The 19690-nt window shown below is 42.8% G+C and overlaps 1 protein-coding gene across 1 annotated transcript in view; it reads right to left on the bottom strand.

Annotated features, from left to right (window-relative positions):
• Positions 1–2474: 2474 nt before the first annotated feature.
• The window catches only part of LOC113254133 (uncharacterized), a 70640-nt gene continuing 53424 nt past the window's right edge, over positions 2475–19690 (bottom strand). Inside the window, exons 7-18 of the mRNA XM_026497387.4 lie at positions 18130–18171; positions 17717–17764; positions 17282–17328; positions 17131–17180; positions 16627–16844; positions 16263–16513; positions 14080–14214; positions 11247–11385; positions 8830–8883; positions 8482–8562; positions 5471–5740; positions 2475–3939 (exon numbers count right to left, since the gene is read on the bottom strand). Of these exons, the coding sequence (XP_026353172.2) occupies positions 3920–3939; positions 5471–5740; positions 8482–8562; positions 8830–8883; positions 11247–11385; positions 14080–14214; positions 16263–16513; positions 16627–16844; positions 17131–17180; positions 17282–17328; positions 17717–17764; positions 18130–18171 (1355 nt within the window). The 3' untranslated portion in view covers positions 2475–3919. The remainder of the gene's footprint in view (positions 3940–5470; positions 5741–8481; positions 8563–8829; positions 8884–11246; positions 11386–14079; positions 14215–16262; positions 16514–16626; positions 16845–17130; positions 17181–17281; positions 17329–17716; positions 17765–18129; positions 18172–19690) is intronic.

Genomic DNA, 19690 nt, shown 5'->3' with positions numbered 1-19690 from the left:
CGCAGAATAAAGGATGGAGAGTAAAGGAACTTAATAGGACCGAGGTCCCTCCCCCCTAACAATATTCCCCAGTCCTCTTGTTAGAGATTCATTTGATTAACAAATGATTTTTAAAAGGAAATAATGAAAGTGTTTCTCACCCCTGAGAATGACTTAATCAGAGAATTAACACGAAAATAAACAGCTGACAGCTGCCCCACTGAGGGCCCAGAGCTTTGGGGAAAGGGAACAGTTCTGGGGAGCGGTCTGTCCAGACATCCAAAGATAGATATTGGACAACTCAAGAGACACAAAAGCACCTTAGACATCCTAATGAGGAAAGAAAACATGAGGACAGAAAGAGAAGAAAAACCAGCTTGTTCTCTCTAAAATAATAAATAAAATCTTTTTAAAAATGTGAATGTGAATTAGGACATCAATTTAACATCAGAGACAATATATCCATGTGACCTTTTTTGGAAGCAATATTAACTAAAGCTTACCTGGGTGCTAACTAAATGCCAGGCGTGTTTCTAAGTGTTAACCACAAATGCATAAAATCCTCCCAATAATCCTACGAGGAGAAACTATTACCTTCCCCCTTACATAGATGAGGAAACTCAGGTAAGAAACCAAGTGAGCTTGCAAGACGAGAAGGTGACTGGCTGTGATTCCACCCCGGGCGGCCGGTTCCGGCCTGTGAAGCTACTGTAGCCTTTCACCTTTGGTAGTAAGGGCCCAGTAAGTCAAGGGACATTTTCATCATAACCATACAAACACCACCGTGGTTATTTATACATCTCTTCCCCTCAAGACACTATGAGAACCTCAAGTATAGGAAATGCCATGTTACCCATGTCTGTGTGTTCTCAGGCCGTGGCACTGAAAGGTGGTAGAAAGCAAGAGAATGGCAAATCTTCATGGGCTCCCATAGGTTTCTCATTTCTTTTTCTAATCTAGGAATGAAGAAGAAAGTCTTTAGTCTTTAAAAATCAAAGTATTCCCAATTACCAAAAAAAAAAAGTTTAAAATTGTAAAAAAGGCACATGCGTGCTTACTTCAAAACACTTTTGCATGCTTCTACTGAGGGAAAATCCCAAACTCATAAGCCTGTTGATTTCTGTACTCCACATATCTATGGCGTGGCATTATGTGGTCACTGTCCTTCAGAAGCCACACGCCAACACATCACACTGGTGAACTGAGCAGGTCCACTTCCTCTTGCACGGGTCTCACACACACACACACCCCTCGACGGTAGTTCCACGAGGCGCAGGCGATCACCTCATCGGCTGGTTCCCACACTGCCCCTGACGGGAGCAGTTCAAAGGTCCAGCCGAGCTCCTCGACACCTCCCCGCAGCCCTGAGCAACCCCCCACCGGAGAAGCTCCGCTTCTGATGCTTTACCAGTGCAGGTTCCAGACAAGATTCCACAAATGGCCTTTACAGCTAAGGAAAAGCTAAAAACTCACTGAACTAGTCCGAGTCTCTCCGGCAGTTGAGTTGTTATAAGTAACAAAACCATCTCTTAGACGTCCCAGCTTGCTTGAAAATAAAACACTACTGTAAATACATGGAGCATACCCTCTTCTAAAAGTGAAACTCAAGCCAGAGGTGACGGCCAACTGCAAGAATGGACTTCCACAGAATAAAGATGGCTGACTAACTCCAGGATGTCTTGTCTCACCAGGAATCTACATCATGACAGGAACAGACTGGATCTAAATCCACTGGCGGGCCTCAGGGCCGAGCTAGAGGTCCCCATTAAGCAGCAGGAAAAACTTCAGAACTCCGTGCTCAGAATTCAACCCCAGGACCTCAGCTCCAGAGCTGTTAGCAGAAATATTCAAACCACAGGATGTGGGCTGGAAAACATGTGGGAACCTGCACAATCCCAGCAGTTATCCAGTTGGGATCATACCCTTCATTCAGCAAGCCGTGTGCTGCTTTAGCCCCAAGAAGAACTTCCAGGAACAGGCAACGGGCTAGGCCAACAGCTGAAAACCACCATCCTCCTGAGAACAACATCAGCAAATATGATGGCCTCTTCAGAAAATGGGAGTGAAAATGTGCTTCCACATGACAAAGCAGGGGAGGAAAATTTTCCCTTAAAGCAATTCAATAAAATTACAAAATGAGTCCCAAATGTGCAGAAAATTCCCATTAGGGAGATGCACAGGTGAAAAGTTAATATGAACCCACCTGGTTTTAAATAAAAACACACCTTCCAATAATGAGGGGAAGGGGTGTCGTCACACACTCAGTCATTCCTGGAGCGCGGACAGTTAAGAGGACAAGGGGATGGACAGGTTCTCCTGCCGTTCTGCAAACTCCCGGGTGAACTGGCTTACCCTGGTAACGCTCAGCCCCAGTCCGAGACTGGAGAGCTGGCTACAAAACCAACGAATGCCCAAAGAGCCAAGATAACAGCAACTGAGAAATACGACGCTTTAAAAAATACTTCGTAAGTAAACAATAATACAAGACACAGTAGTACTGTACAAACGCAGATTTATTTTTCTTCCCTTCATCTACAGTATGAGAAAGGCTGAAAATTATTAGGAGACCAGCTTACATACAAAGCACCTCTGAAATTATGCTTTTCTTGGGAAAACAACTTATAAAAAATAATAAACATTTAAAAATTCAAGTCCTTTAATAAAGTATTTTACACTCCTGAATGTTAAAACTCCTTGTGTTTCCTAAAATATAGTACAATTAAAAAAAAAATCAAACTCATAAAGTGACACTGATTTGAATTCCACAGGATCCCTGACAATTAAAAATATGTTCTCCCTTATAAAGTGAATCTGTTCTTCACAGGCAAAACAATAAAGTGTATTTCTCTGATAATTCATTGAGATTTATTTTATCCTCCAGCTAATTCTTACGGTAGGTAATTTATAGTTTCTTCAAATAAGTTAGCGAAACATATCCAAACTGTTAATCACCACATGCATGATTCCGGGAGAGTGACAGTATTTACACATACCCAAAAACACCATTTCACCAATTGACGAGAGCCAATGTGGCTCATTATTCCCTGGGGCAAGTCTTCTTCAAGAAGACATGACAGTTTTCCCTTGGTCCTGCTACGGCTATTTCTGAGTGGCATTTTTTTTCCCCCCAGAAAGTAAATAAGCCCAGGGTGGAAGTCAAGAAATGTAGTGCTTGGCCTTGTGATTTTGGGAGGCTGATGAAACTTCCAGGGACTCTCTGAGCCTCCATCCATCTTCGCCACATGAGATAAGATCGCCTCCGAGCATGCACCCCAACATGTGACGGGGACAGGATGACATTCCTTTCTCATCGCTCTAGGACCAGGGAACATGATTGGTTTACCGGCTTACCGGACCACTAGCCACACAGGCTGGTAAAGTGGGCTACGGAAATCAGCCCACACAGAAGACGCATCGTGCGTGGGGGCACCTGCGTCTGTCTGAGCGGGGGCTAAAACAACAGGAATCTCTCTTCATTATTACTGTCACTACGAAAAAAAGCTCAGCTAAACAGGTGCACGTTTAAGCACACTACCACTTAATTGCTAAAAAGGTTTCAAATACTTGATATGAATTTCATAGTTCACAGACTCCAAAAGGAAAATTACCACATTTCTCACCGGACTGAGTGGAGTCATTTTAAGCACCTTTGTGAGGACAGATGCTGGATGGGGAAGCAGGGCAGGATGGTGTGAGCAGGAGGGGGAAAAAAAAAATCTCGGTGTTATAGAGGTTTTTTTCTTCCTTAAGTTTTCCAAATATTTTACATTTTCTGTGCCCCTGAATAATGTGAGCTGCAGGGTGGCTGCTTGTGTGAAAGGAGCAGCCTCCAGACTGTGAAGTTCCAGGTCTCATTAAGTCCATACCGAATTACCAGTTGAAGTGGTCTTTTGCAGATAAAAGTTCCTGAGGCTTCCTTTTCCATTTCATCTCCCAAACTTCACCTTTCCTGTAAGAAACCTAACAAGAGAGAATCAAACAAATTCAGGGGTTCACTGTTGGGGAAAAGGGAGCATGCATTTAGAGAAAATCACTAGGCCATTTCAAAAAGGATTTTCCTGAGCTGAAGATAGGCCGCTGCAATTTAAAGACCTCGGTTGCAAGATACTAAAACAGCCTGATAAAAACACAAAATTCCACCAATTAACTGGATACTCTGGCCACACAAAGGCACAAAATATTGGTAAATTTTGATTTTTTTTTTGCTTTGTTGTTTTTAACTCAGAAGAGTTTTGCTTTCCTATTTAATGAGGGAATTGGACTAATAAGCTAGCTTTTATGATCTCTTTCAGTGCTAAAAAAGTCTCACAAGCCCCTTTATGGTTCTAATGTATCAACAGGTCAAGTGTCCAGTGAGATCAGGAGCAGAGACATACAAAAAACAAAATAACAACCCACGATAAAGTTTGTGAGCGAGATTTCTCAAGGCTTATTACTTTGGTGGAAGAGGCTGTCATTATTTGGTTACGACAGCACACAGGCAATAGGCAGAAGCGCCTTGATGCAAATCAGATTTCCACACGTGCGTCTTAGAAGTTTACAAAATTTCAACATATCCAGGAATATGAATGAAAACCTGGCACTGAAATTCGATATTCTATTTGCTTGAGGCTTCTGCATCCCAAATCTACAGGGGAAAGAAATATGCCCACAGTATCTCAAAGCATCCTGACAGATCGCAGAATGGTTGTACTGTTCATATAAACCTGTGGGGCATTTACACATTTTCACATCCTTTTTGGAATAAAAAAGTCCAAACAGAATTCCAATAAAACCCTCTCTCCGACTTACTGAGGCTTTGGAGAAGTAACACTGCATTTGTCAACTACAGTTAACAACAGATAACAAAGTTTTGAACTGGTTTGACCAATGAGCCAAATCGGGCCACACACACAAAAAGAAGCGATTAAAGACAAAGGAAGGAACTGTGTTATTTTCTGGATTAAGCCTAGAAACTTCAGCCCTCCTCTGGGTTCTCGGCTTTTCCGCTTCTCTTCTCAGCCACTTGAGGTTCACTGGTGCCACCCAGTGGCCTCCCCAGGCACTGCTTCAGCGCCACAAGGCCTACAAGGCTGAAGGTCTCAAGTGCCATCAGGTAACATCCTTAGCCAGCCCTTAGCTAGCCTTACTACCTGCCAGGAGCTTTCCACGCATTATCTTTTTTTCATTCTCACAATAAACCCAGGACATAGGGGTTTTTGCATCCATTTTCCAGATGGAAATAGAGAAGCTTAAAGTTAGGTTGAGAATTTGCATAGTCACAAGCCAGCCAGCATTTGAGATGGGATCTGAACGGTTCCTCTGACCCCACACACAAATCACCTTTACTTAGATCTCTACTTATGGCAGTCCACATGCTTACTCGACCTTTACCTAATTCTCTGAACCCAAGCTCACAAATACGCAAGCAACACATTCTGTGGCAGAAACTTGCTATTTGCAAAGACACAGCTTGATTCTAAGTAAACAACTAAGATAGTTTTCTGCTCACCTTTCAGCACACCTTGGACTTCACCAGAAACGTTTTTCAAGCACTTGTATAAATTCTCAGCTGTGGCATTACCCTGTTCCTTTTCTTGCCACTTCTTCAGCATCCTAAAGTTACACATCGTGACATCTTCCTTCTTCTCCCGGATATCATCAATATCACTAATCTCCAACTCTAGGTTGGCAATGGCAATTTTTATCCACTCCTTCCCCAGCTTCGCAGCGAGGGTAATCAGCTGTGCGTCTGTTAACAGGGTTCTGGTCTTTGCTCCATCTAAAAGCAAACAAGGAAGTCAATCATTCCTCCCAACACATCAATCATTTATAGCAATTTATAATGAAAATGTATTCTCCTTATGTAAAGAAGGACACCATGATCTATAATATTAGCTGCCTTTAAAATATATTTAAGTGTCCAAAACTCCCTGTTTTCCAAACTATTTTAAGGACTAAAGGGAACTATTCCTTATAATAACATTAAACCAGGGTATAATGTTCACAATGGTAATTCAGTAACTCAGGGAATGAGACTGTTTTACAAAGCAGCACAAATTGGGTTGGAGTAAAAAAAAAATCAGACACCAAAAATCATTTATATAGCTAAAAAAGAAAAATATGCAGTTATACCCTTGCCCAGCTGTGTCTTTATCTGAATGTTAGTGCCACACACAGATGCCATTGTAAGGGCCACTAAAGTGGGCAGCAAGGCATCTGAATTGTAGTCTCCATTATGCCATGTCCTGGCACTCGGGGAAAAGCACAATGCACAGAAAAGCCATGAGATGGTGTCTGTAATATCTGCTGATCTCTAAGAAACAGCATCACAATCTTGGAGGGACAAGTGTTTGCCACTGGAAAACCATCGGCCCCATGAAAAATACTAGCCTTATCACTAAGCTAGATTCTCTCTTTTCACGTTTTTCAGTTGGTTGTGCAATAGTGTAGCAAAGCTCACTGGTCGTAGATTCAGTGAAGGATCATAAAGGCATTACAAATACTAGAGATGAAATGAGAAGGGAGTGAGAGGTAGAGCACTTTCTGCCCTTCCGCCAGGACCACAATACCTCTGCTCATCTACAGCCGACAATTTACTAATAGGAACATAACCTTTGTATTGGGACCCTTCCCCACCTCACAGATCCCTAACCTTCTAGATTGAAGAATGGGTCTAAGCGATGGCCTGCGCCCTCTAGTGGCTTCCTGGGACGCGATGCATTGCTCCTAGCTCTCCCAACTGCTGCGGCAATGAAAGCCGCGGGGACCCTGGGAAAAATGCAAGTTCTCAGGACCATCCCCAAATCTACTGTTTCTGATTCCAAACCTAAACTTTAACAAGATCTCCAGGTGATTCTGTTGAGTCTAAAACCAGCAGGATGGTGGTGACTCAGTATCTCAAAGAACGCTGTGGAAGTACCTAACCCAAAGTAAATCCTTATTACTTTCTTTAGATACCACACTGTCAACTCCAAAAAGCCTGGAAATCCTTAATCTTTCCAGGTAGCATTTAATAATTTTAATTCTATTTCTACCTACTTGCTATTGGAGCTAATTTTAAATAGCCAAAAGGTAACTGCACGTAACAAGAAAAACTTTTCCTATATATCAGTTTAATATAAAATGTGTCCCAGTTTTAAGATGAATATGGTCTGAGGATCTAATGGAGAGCATGGTGACTACAGTAAATACTGTATTATATCCTTGAAATTTGCTGAGAGTAGGTCTTATGTATTGTCACCACCAAAAAAAAAAAAAAAAAAGTGAGGTGACAAATATCTTACAACGTATATGTATATCAAATCATCACATTGTACGCTTTAAGTATACACAATTTTATTTGTCAATTACATCTCAATAAAACTAGAAAAAATATATTCCAATTTAGTTAGGTTTTTAAAATAATTCTATAGCCTCACTTATTTTAATGTTTACTTAACAAAAATAACAATAAACATTTCATAGTGATACACAAACTCATCCACATGTCATCCTCACAGTCTCCTGTTCTAGAAAGTAAAGAATATCTTGCTTCGGGGCGCCTGGGTGGCACAGCGGTTAAGCGTCTGCCTTCGGCTCAGGGCGTGATCCCGGCGTTATGGGATCGAGCCCCACATCAGGCTGCCCCGTTGGGAGCCTGCTTCTTCCTCTCCCACTACCCCTGCTTGTGTTCCCTCTCTCGCTGGCTCTCTCTCTGTCAAATAAATAAATTAATAAAATCTTAAAAAAAAAAAAAAAAGAATATCTTGCTTCACTTTCAGAGAGTTTAACTGCTTTCAGAGATTCATAGCTTATAATAATAGTAAAAGAAAAGGTATTTTGATGAAGCAGTTTAATTTAGGGAGTTATATGAGGCCCCTGAAGCCTTAAGACCTTGAGTCTCATATAATTTGAGTCTGTTTTTAAACTGAGGTTTGTAAATTCTGGCTGGCCTTGAATTTTGAGCTACATACTCCATCTTCTGGTTCCTTGGAGTACTGTTGTTAAATATTTTAAATCTCTGCTGTATTTTCACAAATATCAAGCCTTGGTCTCTGCCGTTTAATTGGAAGGAATTGAGACTTGCGTCCAATAATGGAGCTGGTGGCTCTTTACCCCAGATGCAGCTCGTAACCGTGAAGCCAAAGACGCACACACGGACATTCGCAATTTCATTCATTCAATCGACGTTCATTATCTTCTACATAAAAGGCTCCACGCTCATTGCCACAGGAAACGTAATGATGGACAGTTCATGGCCCCTACCCTTGCAGGCTGTAAGGGAGCTCCCCCTGGTGCCCCATTCTATTTAGACTGAGTGAAGGGGTGGAGTGGGGACTCAAACTGGAGAAAGGGTGGGGCAGACCAAGCAGGACCCTTCTCCCGGCCTGAGGAGCTGGGACATAGGGAGAAGGTATCTGGGAGGACAGGCACAACTGGGATGTGGCTCCAGGAGACTGACCCAACAGCACGGGCTTGAACGAGTATCAGTGGGGGAAACCAGGGAAAATAATTTACAGCCACTGATAACATTTTACACACCGGAAGTGTCAACCTGCTTCATTCTCTTGTCATAGACGTCCTCATCAGGTAAGCTGCCAGTCATTTTTCGCCGCCTGTTACCTTAAAAGAAAAAAATCAACAAATTGGCTTTCCCTTATATTTCTTATTTTCTACCTACATTTAACTTGGATTTTTTAAGAAATCAACATTCAGGTAAAAACAAATTGAAAATGAACTCAAAGGTGGTTCAGATGATTCAGAGAATTACAGAACACTTAGCAGATCTTTAAGGATACCACATTTGCCCAGCAAAATAAAAACTCTAGTGGATAGAAGGAATAAAAGAACAGCTAAAACTCGTTCAACGGCCAGTTAACCAGCACTTACCATTTGTGGTTCTTTTTGAAATGTTCTGATTCTGATCATGCTGAACCCAGTCACCTGTTAAAGTATAATAAGCATCAATTGGAAGTAGACAAAACTTGATTTAAATCAATATATGAAAGTGTATGAAGCTCTACAGTCTTGGCAATCTCTCTGAAGTTCGAATGTGAGTTTGGGGTTTTAACTTGGTATGTATGCCAATGCACATATCTTTGAGATAAATACTGAGCACTCCTTCCAACAGGTCGTGCAAGGCAAATGTTTCCCAGATTCAAGTCATCTGCATACAACTATCGTGATTCTTGCCAAACCCATATGCCAGGTGAAATGCTATTTATTCAGTATTTCTTTACATCTCTAACTATTGTAAACAGAACACTGGTATCACTTGCTGTATGGATAAGGAAGTCATAAAGATGAACATTTTTTATTTTAAATGTATTTATATGTACTCCGCCTAAAACAATCTCATATATTACCATCCTGTACTTTGGAACATTGTGCTTGGGGAGTTCTTTCTGAACACATCATTGTGACTCTACACCAGCTCCCCTGTCCGAGACGCCGTCCCTGCTCTATGAGGTGTCTATGCCTCATGCAGGCCTTCCGTAGGTCCCTATGGTGAAGATGCCTTAATAGTGATGAGTAATCTCAATTAACCATTAGTTTAGCCCCTCCTCCCCCCAAACAGTGGAGACCAGAAACATCTTACAATGCAGAGTATTATTCAATACGTTTTTAAAAACGAAACATAAGAAGTCTTATAAAGTGGTCTTTAAAATGACAAAGAGACTTACTCTTAGCCAGAAAATATGTTATTCAGATTGCTACATGTTAAATACCTCTATTACAGCGGCATTAGCTGTGACCAAAAAGTAACATCTTTCAGGTTCATTTATTTGAACAAATAATGAATACCCAGAAAAAGGACACAATCCCTAACACCCAGTCCCAACAAAGACTATTTACGGGTAAATAATTTCAGCTCAGATAGAAGGGCCTGTTTCAAACTAGCTAACTGAAGAGTTTAACACTAAGAATAAGAAATCAATCCCATCTACCGAAAAGGCTCATGCTTAAACAAGGACTGAGAATTCCAAAATGCTTCAATCAGGTTTCACTGCTAGAGTATCAAGAGACAAGGGGAAATGCAGACTCTAACAGGCAGCAGTGCGCACAGTGGAAAGACATAACTGTATGACCAGCACCCAGCACTCACCCCACGTCATCACTAGCAGGGACCTCGTTCATCTGTCTACACGTGACCCAATGGGTATGAAAGAAACTAGCTGAAAATGGACTCAAATGTCGTTCAGGTGATAAAGAGACTTGCAAAACACTTAACAGACCCTTGTTATCATTACCCTTGTTATTATTACCTTTGTACAGCAGAATAAAAATTCTGGGGGATGAAATGAATAGAAGAGTGGGTTAAAACTCCTTTGACATCCAGCTAATGGCACTTGCCACCGGTGTTTTTTGGAATGACCCTGGATTATGTATGACACCGGGAAAGAGTTTAAGGTATTATAACTCAAAATGCAAATGATGCAAAACTAATTTTTACCACAAACATGTGGCATTGGCAGGAGGGACCCCAGTGCCATTTGCAGAGGAGGATACAACAGCCACAAGCGGGTTCAGAGCCTCGCCCACGCTCCCACATACAGCTGGTCAATTCTAGGGCTGGAACTAGAACCCACAGGACCTCCCTCCCAACCACTCTTCCGCCTCCCTTTTGGCTCCAAAATGTGCTCACTAGACATATGTCTGTTGTTTTCAAAACTTCCTTCAAAGAGAATTGGAGGTCAAGGTCAGGCCTGCCCGAGGAGGTGACCAGGGGCAGCTCTGGGGTGTCCCCCTGCAGGTCCCCTCTTCCAGAAGCGGTCCACATCAGCGGCAGCCCTCTCCAACTCCTCCCGGGGCAGGAGAGGATGTGGAAAAGGTGGTTGCCAGAGGACTTCCCAGCACGGAAACCTTAGAGAAGGGGAATGCGCGCCCACAGCAGAGCTGTAACCGTACAGAGCGGCAGCCGCCGTGTGCAGATCAACGAGACGGGGAATCAGCCAAAACGCAGACGCACATCCAGGTCACGGGACAGACCTTGTCAGGACGCCCCCAATTCACATTAAAACCCCTGAGATCCAAACCTCAGAATGGTAAAGGGAAAAAACAAACAAAATAAAACCCTCTGCTGGCTAAGCCCACCTGCGGCCCGAAGCTTCCACACCTCACTGAACCGCCCACCGACCAAGGGGTCTGGCGGTGGGCGCCTGAGAGCCCGAGCCTCGCCAGGGTCTGTGCGTCTCTTAATCAGATTTTTAGATGTTACGGTAATGAAACGGACAATCACTCTACCTGTTCTCCCACCCCGACCGCCTCCCAAACCCGACTTTTCATTCAAGATACAAAACACTTACATTCTCTCAGTTTTGCTTTCCATACAATTTCCTCAGAATCCATTTCGACCAAAAGTAATTTAAACTCCACTGGTTGCTCCAAATACACTTCAATGTAACTTTTCAATTTTAAAAGTGAACCATCAACAAATTCAATTTCCTTTAAAAAAAAAAAAAGTGGTTTTTTTTTTTGTTTGTTTTTTGTTTTTAAATAAAAGCTGCATTCGTTGACAACATGAAATGTCAAATAAGGAATAATAGAAGGGTCAGTGCTGACTTCGATGCTCACTGAAATTCTGATGCTGGAAATCTTACTCCTTAATCACAGACCCTCTGATTCTCTTGCTTTTTCTAGTCCCTCTTTACTCTGACCTGCTTTTCTCCCTCATTGAGGCTTTCAGTACTTTGGCCCTATTTTTTTAAGGAGTAACTTTTCAGCCCTTTCTTGGATTCAGTGTTTCATGTTCCCAAACTAATCACCCTTCATATGTACTTTTAAACTTCCTCACCATCTTTCGCTTCGATCATTCCACAGCCTGGAATTGATTCACGACATTTACAGAACTACACTGTGCGTTTCGTCCTCGTTCCTCACCTTGCCCCAGCAAACACTTTCATGGCTATCTTACAGATAAAGGATGTCAGAGAACCTAACTAACTTGCCCAAATCCACATTAGGAAGTGGGAGAACTGAATTTGCATCCACGTGTTCTGACTCAACCACTACACTTACCCACTGCAGAGACTGCCCCATGCCCTGGGCCTCCTCTGCTCCTCTCCAGACCAGCTAGCAAGCCTGGAGGGAGAAATCTACTTTTTAAAAAAAATCATTGAACTGCACTGGGCGTCATCTTTAAAAACCAACAGTCTTACCCTGTCCCTCTCCCTTTCCATTACAAATCACTAGCATTAACCCCACCATGGGTCACCAAGGCCTACGAAGCCAAGATCTCTCTCTCCCAAAGCCGTCTGAATTCCCATTTCCCATTCCCATGTCTCTGGTGCCTTGAGCCCAGCTGCATATCCCCATCACCTCACTTAGGCACTTACAGTTCCCTCCTCCAGGAGGGCTGTCTCTCCCATGAATCCCCCTCCCTTCCAACCCAGAACAAATGTCATCACACAGGAACCCCTCCTAGAAACCCACTGCACCCATCGCTATGGTGGTACCATACTACACTTTAAAATTATTTCTTTACATGACCATAGTATGTCTCTCTCTATATACCGGCATCTTTTGAGGGAAAAGATCATGACTTACTCAGCTTTCCGCTCTTATCCCAGACTGACTTGTAATAGGTACTTTTGACAAATGTCAGTTATACAAATCATTAATGCTCTAAAATCAGTAAGAACACCTTAGATTTAACAGTTTCACAGCTCTCAGAGTACCCCAAAACCGTTACCTTTTGTGATCACTAGGGCAATACTGGGAGTTATCCCCATTAGCCCAGAAATTTGGTTAAGAGAGAACACACGATTGGTGACAGAACTAGACTATTTAAAGCCCTCCCACGGTCATCATCTTGTGTACGCGAGACCTCTGGGGGCCATCTCAGTCCCTTCCTAGACAGATCTACCCATGCAACGTGTATTATTCCCCCTCCTAGTGGCTCTTAATCTTGGCCGCACATTACAGTCACCCTGGGAGTTTAACAAGCCCAACGCCGAGGCCACTCCCAGACCAATTAAGTCAGTATCTCTGAGAGCAGGACCCAGGCCACAGACTTTTTTAAAAGCTCCTCTGGGAATCCCATTTTGCAGCAGAGGCCAAGAATCACACTGTTCTAAGCAAACCCTTCGAATTTAATTCCACCTCCCAGCCAAGACTGCAGCTGGCTCCTCAGTCATCTTGAGTAGCATCTGCCAGAGCTTGATCAGCTCACAAGGGCTAGGAATCCACCTCTCAGACCCCAGGGGAAAGACTGTGGCATTAGGGGCCAAGGGCAGACTGGGCTCAGGGCCAGGCTCACCTGCCACCTGGGTATGGAACCCAGGCAGTTCGCTCACCCACTGTGCACATTAGTCTCTTCAGCCTCACTGTTGTGAAGCTCAAAAAACCCCAGGTGGGAAGAAACCCTCTGCAACTGGAAAGGAAGGTATGGAAGGCGGTCTGACCAACCTGACTGCTTCTACAGGGCACGAGGCCTCTGATAATATAATAATGCAACATGGGTCACTGCAATCAGCTCCCTCTTGCTTCATAGTGTAATGTAATGGAATCAAAACATGTTTTCAATTTTTCACAAACCATAAAACAAACAAAAAGAGGTGTACGAAAAGAGTTTCTACACAGATGCCTGGTTAGATAAGCTACAGCACCCATTCAGAGCACGCAATGAAAATAAGTTTTAAAAATAACTTCGTCATTTACAGGAAACCAAAATCACTTACAAATGCCATGGTGTGTACAGTGAATAGTTGAAATCTAATGACAATTTGTTCCCATAACTATCTTTCAAACGCCTTCCAATAAAAAAAAAAAGCCAATATCCTTGTTACCAACTCTTTCCCATTAACCTTCAGTGCTCTGTGACTTAAAATTACACTTCAGGTTTTTATTCCTTTGAAGCTAACATTGTTTGAAGAATAATAATAAAAAAAAACCCTCAAGAAAATTTAAAACCTTTTTTAAGGGAAAAAGATTAAATAGTCAATTTTTGCAATGGTGGCAGATTAATTCTGAAATTCAACAGCATCTTTGGAATAAGCTACAAGTTTAGCAAAGCAATTGCTTTCCTAGAAATAAATTAAAAATGAGAACAAAATGCATTTCTTTAAAGGCTTCAAAATAATCTTATCTACAAAATATACATCCCTGCTGCGACTCCAAGTGGTTTTTTAAAATGCATACCTCTGGGGTGATTTCAGCTTCTGGTTCACTGATCAATCTGTATTTCTTCCCATTCTGCAGTAACTTCTGGCAAACAGGAGGCTTGTCAATTTTCATGAATTTCTTAGAGGAGTGCTTTACCGACTTGGAAATATCCTAAAGGGAGAAATAGGTTTCGGCTGTGACGTGCCCCGGCAGCAACTGTAGGAAGTGTTAAGTGCCCAGGCGCTGCACGTGCCACCCCGCGCTATCTTGCCGCCCCCCTACAGAACAACAGCGATGGAGAAACCGTCACAGCGCTCTACAAAGAAACACCGCAGAGGCTAATAAGGCCCCTTGGGCCCGCGCTGCAGGCTTCTAGGTCTCCAAACATCTTTCTGCCCAAGCACTACAGCCAAAAGCACCACGCGCGCCCCGTATGGCACCGAAAGTTTGCTTCTGAAGGATCTAAGAACATGAAATGAGTGCTAGCATTACACATTTGTATTGATTATCTGCCCATCGTGTGACTAGAAAGCAACTATTTCATTGTACACAGTTCCACTTTACCCAGAGCCTGCTTCTACCCAGCACTTTACGTGTTTCCACCCTTAGTTTCACCACTGTCCCAGAGGGCTCGCTGATTTTTATGGGCATAGTTCAAATGCCCCAAAGAGGCAAATGGAGACTTTGGCCCAGGCTCACTTGTAAAACAGCTGTACAGCTGAACATGAAATGTGGGTTTCCTGAATGCAAAGTGCAAGGAAATCTTCCTACACAGGAAAAAAGAACCAACCCAAGAAGGTGTAAAAATACAGCATCAACAGGAAGCACATCCTGCCCTAACCATGCCATGGTCCTACTGTTCCAGACATACGATCAGCTCCTCACCCCAGCTTCCCAGGAAGTAGAGATCACACTCTTTTAACTAATTGAATTTACTTTTAAGAAATACAAAGTTCATTGAATAATAGTACTTATTCCAAATCCATGCTAATTCTACTTTACACGGGATTCTTTTTACACTACTTTGAAGATGAGTTTCCCAACTGAAAGTATTAACTTTAATAAAATTATAGGAAGCATATTTTACCTTCTTAGGAAGAAACTAAAAACCTATTATTTAATAGAGTTCTTAAATTTTAATATAGATTGCCAATTATAATCAATATAACCTATGTTTAAAGCCATCAAAACACTATAACCTAAGAACAGTGGAAATAGGTAGTTTGAGGTTGAAGGGGGCCAAGGGCCGGCTACCCCAAGATGGGCCACTTTGGCATGAAGATTATTCTTAGTTAAAAAGCAATCAAGGGTGGGTGGACGGGTGAAATAGGTGAAGCGGATTAAGGGTACACTTATCATCATGAGCCCTGAGTAATGTATAGGATGGATGAATCACTATATTGTACACCTGAAACTAATAGGATGCTGTATGTTTACAGGATTTTTTAATTAATTCAAACAATTTTTTTAAAAAAGCAATCCAGGGGCGCCTGGGTGGCACAGCGGTTAAGCGTCTGCCTTCAGCTCAGGGCGTGATCCCGGCGTTATGGGATCGAGCCCCACATCAGGCTCCTCCGCTATGAGCCTGCTTCTTCCTCTCCCACTCCCCCTGCTTGTGTTCCCTCTCTCGCTGGCTGTCTCTATCTCTGTCGAATAAATAAATAAAATCTTTAAAAAAAAAAATAAATAAAAATAAAAAAAAATAAAAAAATAAAAAAGCAATCCAAACCCAGCAGATTCAGGAAAAGCTCTTTACCTCCCCAACAACTGCCTAAAAGCATTTGGATAGAGAGCCTACTCCAGGGACAGAACTGTCACCATAGATAACTACACTAGGACATGAACTAGGTATAGGAGACAGGGAGGAACGCAGCAAGGCCTGTGTGATCAAAGTCCTCTATGTCCCATGGCTTCTGAGTGGCCCAGCAGACACTTGTTTACCAAACACTTACTCTTTTTCATTTTCCTGTGAATTGCATTCCTTCCCTTTGAAGTCCCAGAGCCCTGTCCCCTTCTCCTTAGATAAGAATGACCGCCCTCCAGGAATTGGAGGACTTGGCACACACGTAGGCACTGACCCTATAACCTCTTAGAGCAGTGCCAAATGAGACCCACAGCGGGGGGACACTTCAATCAACAGGAAGGGTACCCACATACACATGGCATCATGTTTGAACACAAAGCAGTCAACACTTATTCTTCATTTTCATTAACTTTACCTTGATGAAGGACTCATTATTGGTTGCTATGTACACTCGAAAAGACAAGGATGGGTTAGGGTCAATGGCTTTGTAGAGAATCACAGCCCCGTGGTGGTAAACTGTCTCTTCACTTTGAATAACAGGTCCCACAGGAGAAAGGGAGCTCACGCGCCATCTGACGTGGGTTGTAGAATGATCCACAGTGGACTCTAACGAGGCTCCAGAACTATTAACATGTAAGACTTTGAACGTCATGTTGGCATCATGGTCTGTTAAAATATGAAGGTAAATTAGCGCTCGAGGCGGTACACGGGTTGCACACATACTCTCACATATACACACACGCACGTACAAATTAGACTTTTAGGAAACAAGTACTTACGACCCAAGCAGAGGGAATGTGGAAACTGAATGGAGGTAAGACAGGTTGGGTCACATTTAACATCAAACAAGGGTCCACCGACAACCCAGGGTTTAACAACCAGGTCTGCATATTTGCTCCAGGACAAAACGCAATACTTGATGTCAACTTTTCTGTTAACCTCAAATATCAGACCAGTTTCCGTGCACTGGTAAGTTCCCTCTGCATCCAACTTCAGTCTGCATTGGACAGATAAGAACACCTTTTTAGTCCTATGTTTGGTCAGAAGAGGACTTCTTAAAATTATTTGTGTTTTAATTTCACTGTTTTAATTTCATTCAAAAGCACTAATGAAATTCTATAGCATTTTGAAGAAGCAACACTACCAAAGAAAATAGTCCAAGTAATTACAAAAAGTGTGTGAAATTAGTTATGTTGTTTGGTGTTTCCCCTACCTGGGGTCATTTTTATGTACGAAGTTAAATTACTGATGATGTTAAGTCTTCTCTATTCGCAATTACTTACAAAAACTGTTCCCGGGAAAGGAGCCTGGGGGTCACTTGTTCATTGTGTTTCTGGAGAAAAAGTACACACATATAAGCAAGTAATACACAAGTAAATGGTATTTTCTTTAAGCAAATTAGAGAATCATATTCTATAATGAAAAGATACTTACATTTTCAGCATTACAGTGTTCGCAGTAAGGTTGGATTTTTTTAAGTTCTAAACGATAGAGAAAAAGTTTTACTTATATGAACGTGATAGGCGTTTTCAAATACAAATTTCTTTTTTTTTTTTTTTTTTGAAGATTTTATTTATTTATTTGACAGAGATAGAGACAGCCAGCGAGAGAGGGAACACAAGCAGGGGGAGTGGGAGAGGAAGAAGCAGGCTCCTAGCGGAGGAGCCTGATGTGGGGCTCGATCCCATAATGCCGGGATCACGCCCTGAGCCGAAGGCAGACGCTCAACCGCTGTGCCACCCAGGCGCCCCTCAAATACAAATTTCTTAATAAATATATGTGATATGACCAGATGACAAAATTTAAAGGAACATGCCTCCCAGCAATAACAATACTTCAAAGAGTATTTTGGAAAACGTCAGTGTATACCTGAATGTGAAGGATCTTTGGGCAATTCTTTATCCTCCCACTCTTCCGCTGTGAACAAGATCATCACACACGCATCGGCACAAGTCAGTCACTGGGTAAACCGTGTACTACTCGAGCCCACCTTCAGCTTCCCAACCAACAGAACTTTAAACATGTATTTAAACACCTCCACGAGTCAATCCAATGACACATGACACATTATGTCTGTCAATCCCACTGTAAGTCTAAGGTGTGAAAATGAGCTTGAATGTGACTCGAGTTTCAGGGTACCCCATTTTGGCACATCAATCTTTATGTGATCTTTCTATGCGGCAGCAAAGGCTCTGTCATCATCCTTTACACCTGACCCTCTCATACAAGCGTGGGAGAGAAGCAGAGGAAACCAGAGGGTAAGCGCATTGCCCGGTTCTTACTCTGAGCAGAAACTTCCGTGCAAGGCCCTCCTGGCTCCCCATCTGTGAAGACAAGAAGGGGTATCTGAGCAATCTCTCCATTAGTTCTACCTCACCGCGGCCAGTGTCTCCACGGAAGAGCTGCAGCCCCCACTGAAGATTCGTTCATGGCCCAAGATAATGCTTGGCTGGCATCAGCCCTCCAGCTATTAGGGTTAGAGATCAGCTTGGACAGAACTGACAACTGATTTTAGGCACATTTAAACCGGAACGACTGTAAGGCTTTGATTTAGCATGCAGATTCCTTCCTTACGGCCTTATATGACCTGGCTTTCCATTACCTCATCTCCTGCCTGCCTCCCCGCACCTGCTGCCCTTCAGTCACTACCGGCCATTTCTCCACCCCAAAGCACACTCCTGACTCAGGGCCTTTGCACGTACTGTCTCCCCCCACAAATATTCATGTCGCTTGCCCCCCCCCCCCCGGCACATCCTTGTGGTCTCAACTCAAACATCCCCTTACCTGAGAGGCTTTCCTGACACACACGCACACTCCCCCTCCCCCTGCCTGACATACTCACTCTGCCCCCTTCATTTTCCTTCAGGGCATCTCCCCATCAGCACACTGTAGTTTAGTGTTTTCTGCTTCCTGTTTCTCTCCCTACCAGAATGTAAGCTTCACGAAGACTGCATCCCTAAGGCCTGGTAAGTGCTCAGTCGCTATTTTCTGAATGATTAGAATTCCATAAGACAAAAATGTATTGAGAAAGGGAAGAGCAGGGGCGCCTGGGTGGCTCACTTGGTTAAGCCTCTATTTTCAGCTCAGGTCATGATCCCAGGGTCCTGGGATCGAGTCCCACGTTGGGCTCCCTGCTCAGCAAGGAGCCTGCTTCCCCCCTCTCTCTATCCGCCTCCCACTCATGCTCGCTCTCTCTGTCTCAAATAAATAAATAAAATCTTTTAAAAAGGAAAGAAAGAAAGGGAACAGCAATGATTTTTTCTATTATCTACACTGGAAACTAGTTCCATGAGCTTAGGCTCTCTGGTGATTACTAAGTCTCTCCATGCTTCACTTTCCACATGTATCAAATGGGGATTAGAATAATAACACCACCCCAAAATCTAGGCAAATTAAATGACTATTCCCTAATGCTCAGTAATTATTAGATAACTATTATTAACTATTATTTTGCTATGGTGATTGGTGGAACTTATTAAAAAATTCAAGAATTCTAGACAACAACCCTGTCACTTAAGGCAAGACCTACTGTGTCAAATGTTTGGTTTTATATTGTAAAGGTCTAAACAACCTTGGGGAGGGTCACCCCATGGGTAAGGCACTCCTCAACACATATACAAAGTCCTATGCCATCACCAATGCCCAGGAGATACAGACACCCCCCAGAATAGAGCTCCAGCCCAGGACACACAAGCTGACTGATCTCCTGGCCTATCGGGCCAGGATCCAGGGACCAGGGCTTACAAGAGAACCAGCTTTTAAAAATAGCATTAAGGTAACGTGGTAAATAGAGACTAAAAGTATTCGGAGTCCTAGACTCAGAACACTATAGATTCAAAATAC

The sequence above is a fragment of the Ursus arctos genome, unplaced genomic scaffold (genome assembly GCF_023065955.2).
Source record: "Ursus arctos isolate Adak ecotype North America unplaced genomic scaffold, UrsArc2.0 scaffold_20, whole genome shotgun sequence".
In the NCBI taxonomy this organism is placed as follows: Eukaryota; Metazoa; Chordata; class Mammalia; order Carnivora; family Ursidae; genus Ursus; species Ursus arctos.
This window is presented reverse-complemented; position numbering and strand designations above follow the sequence as displayed.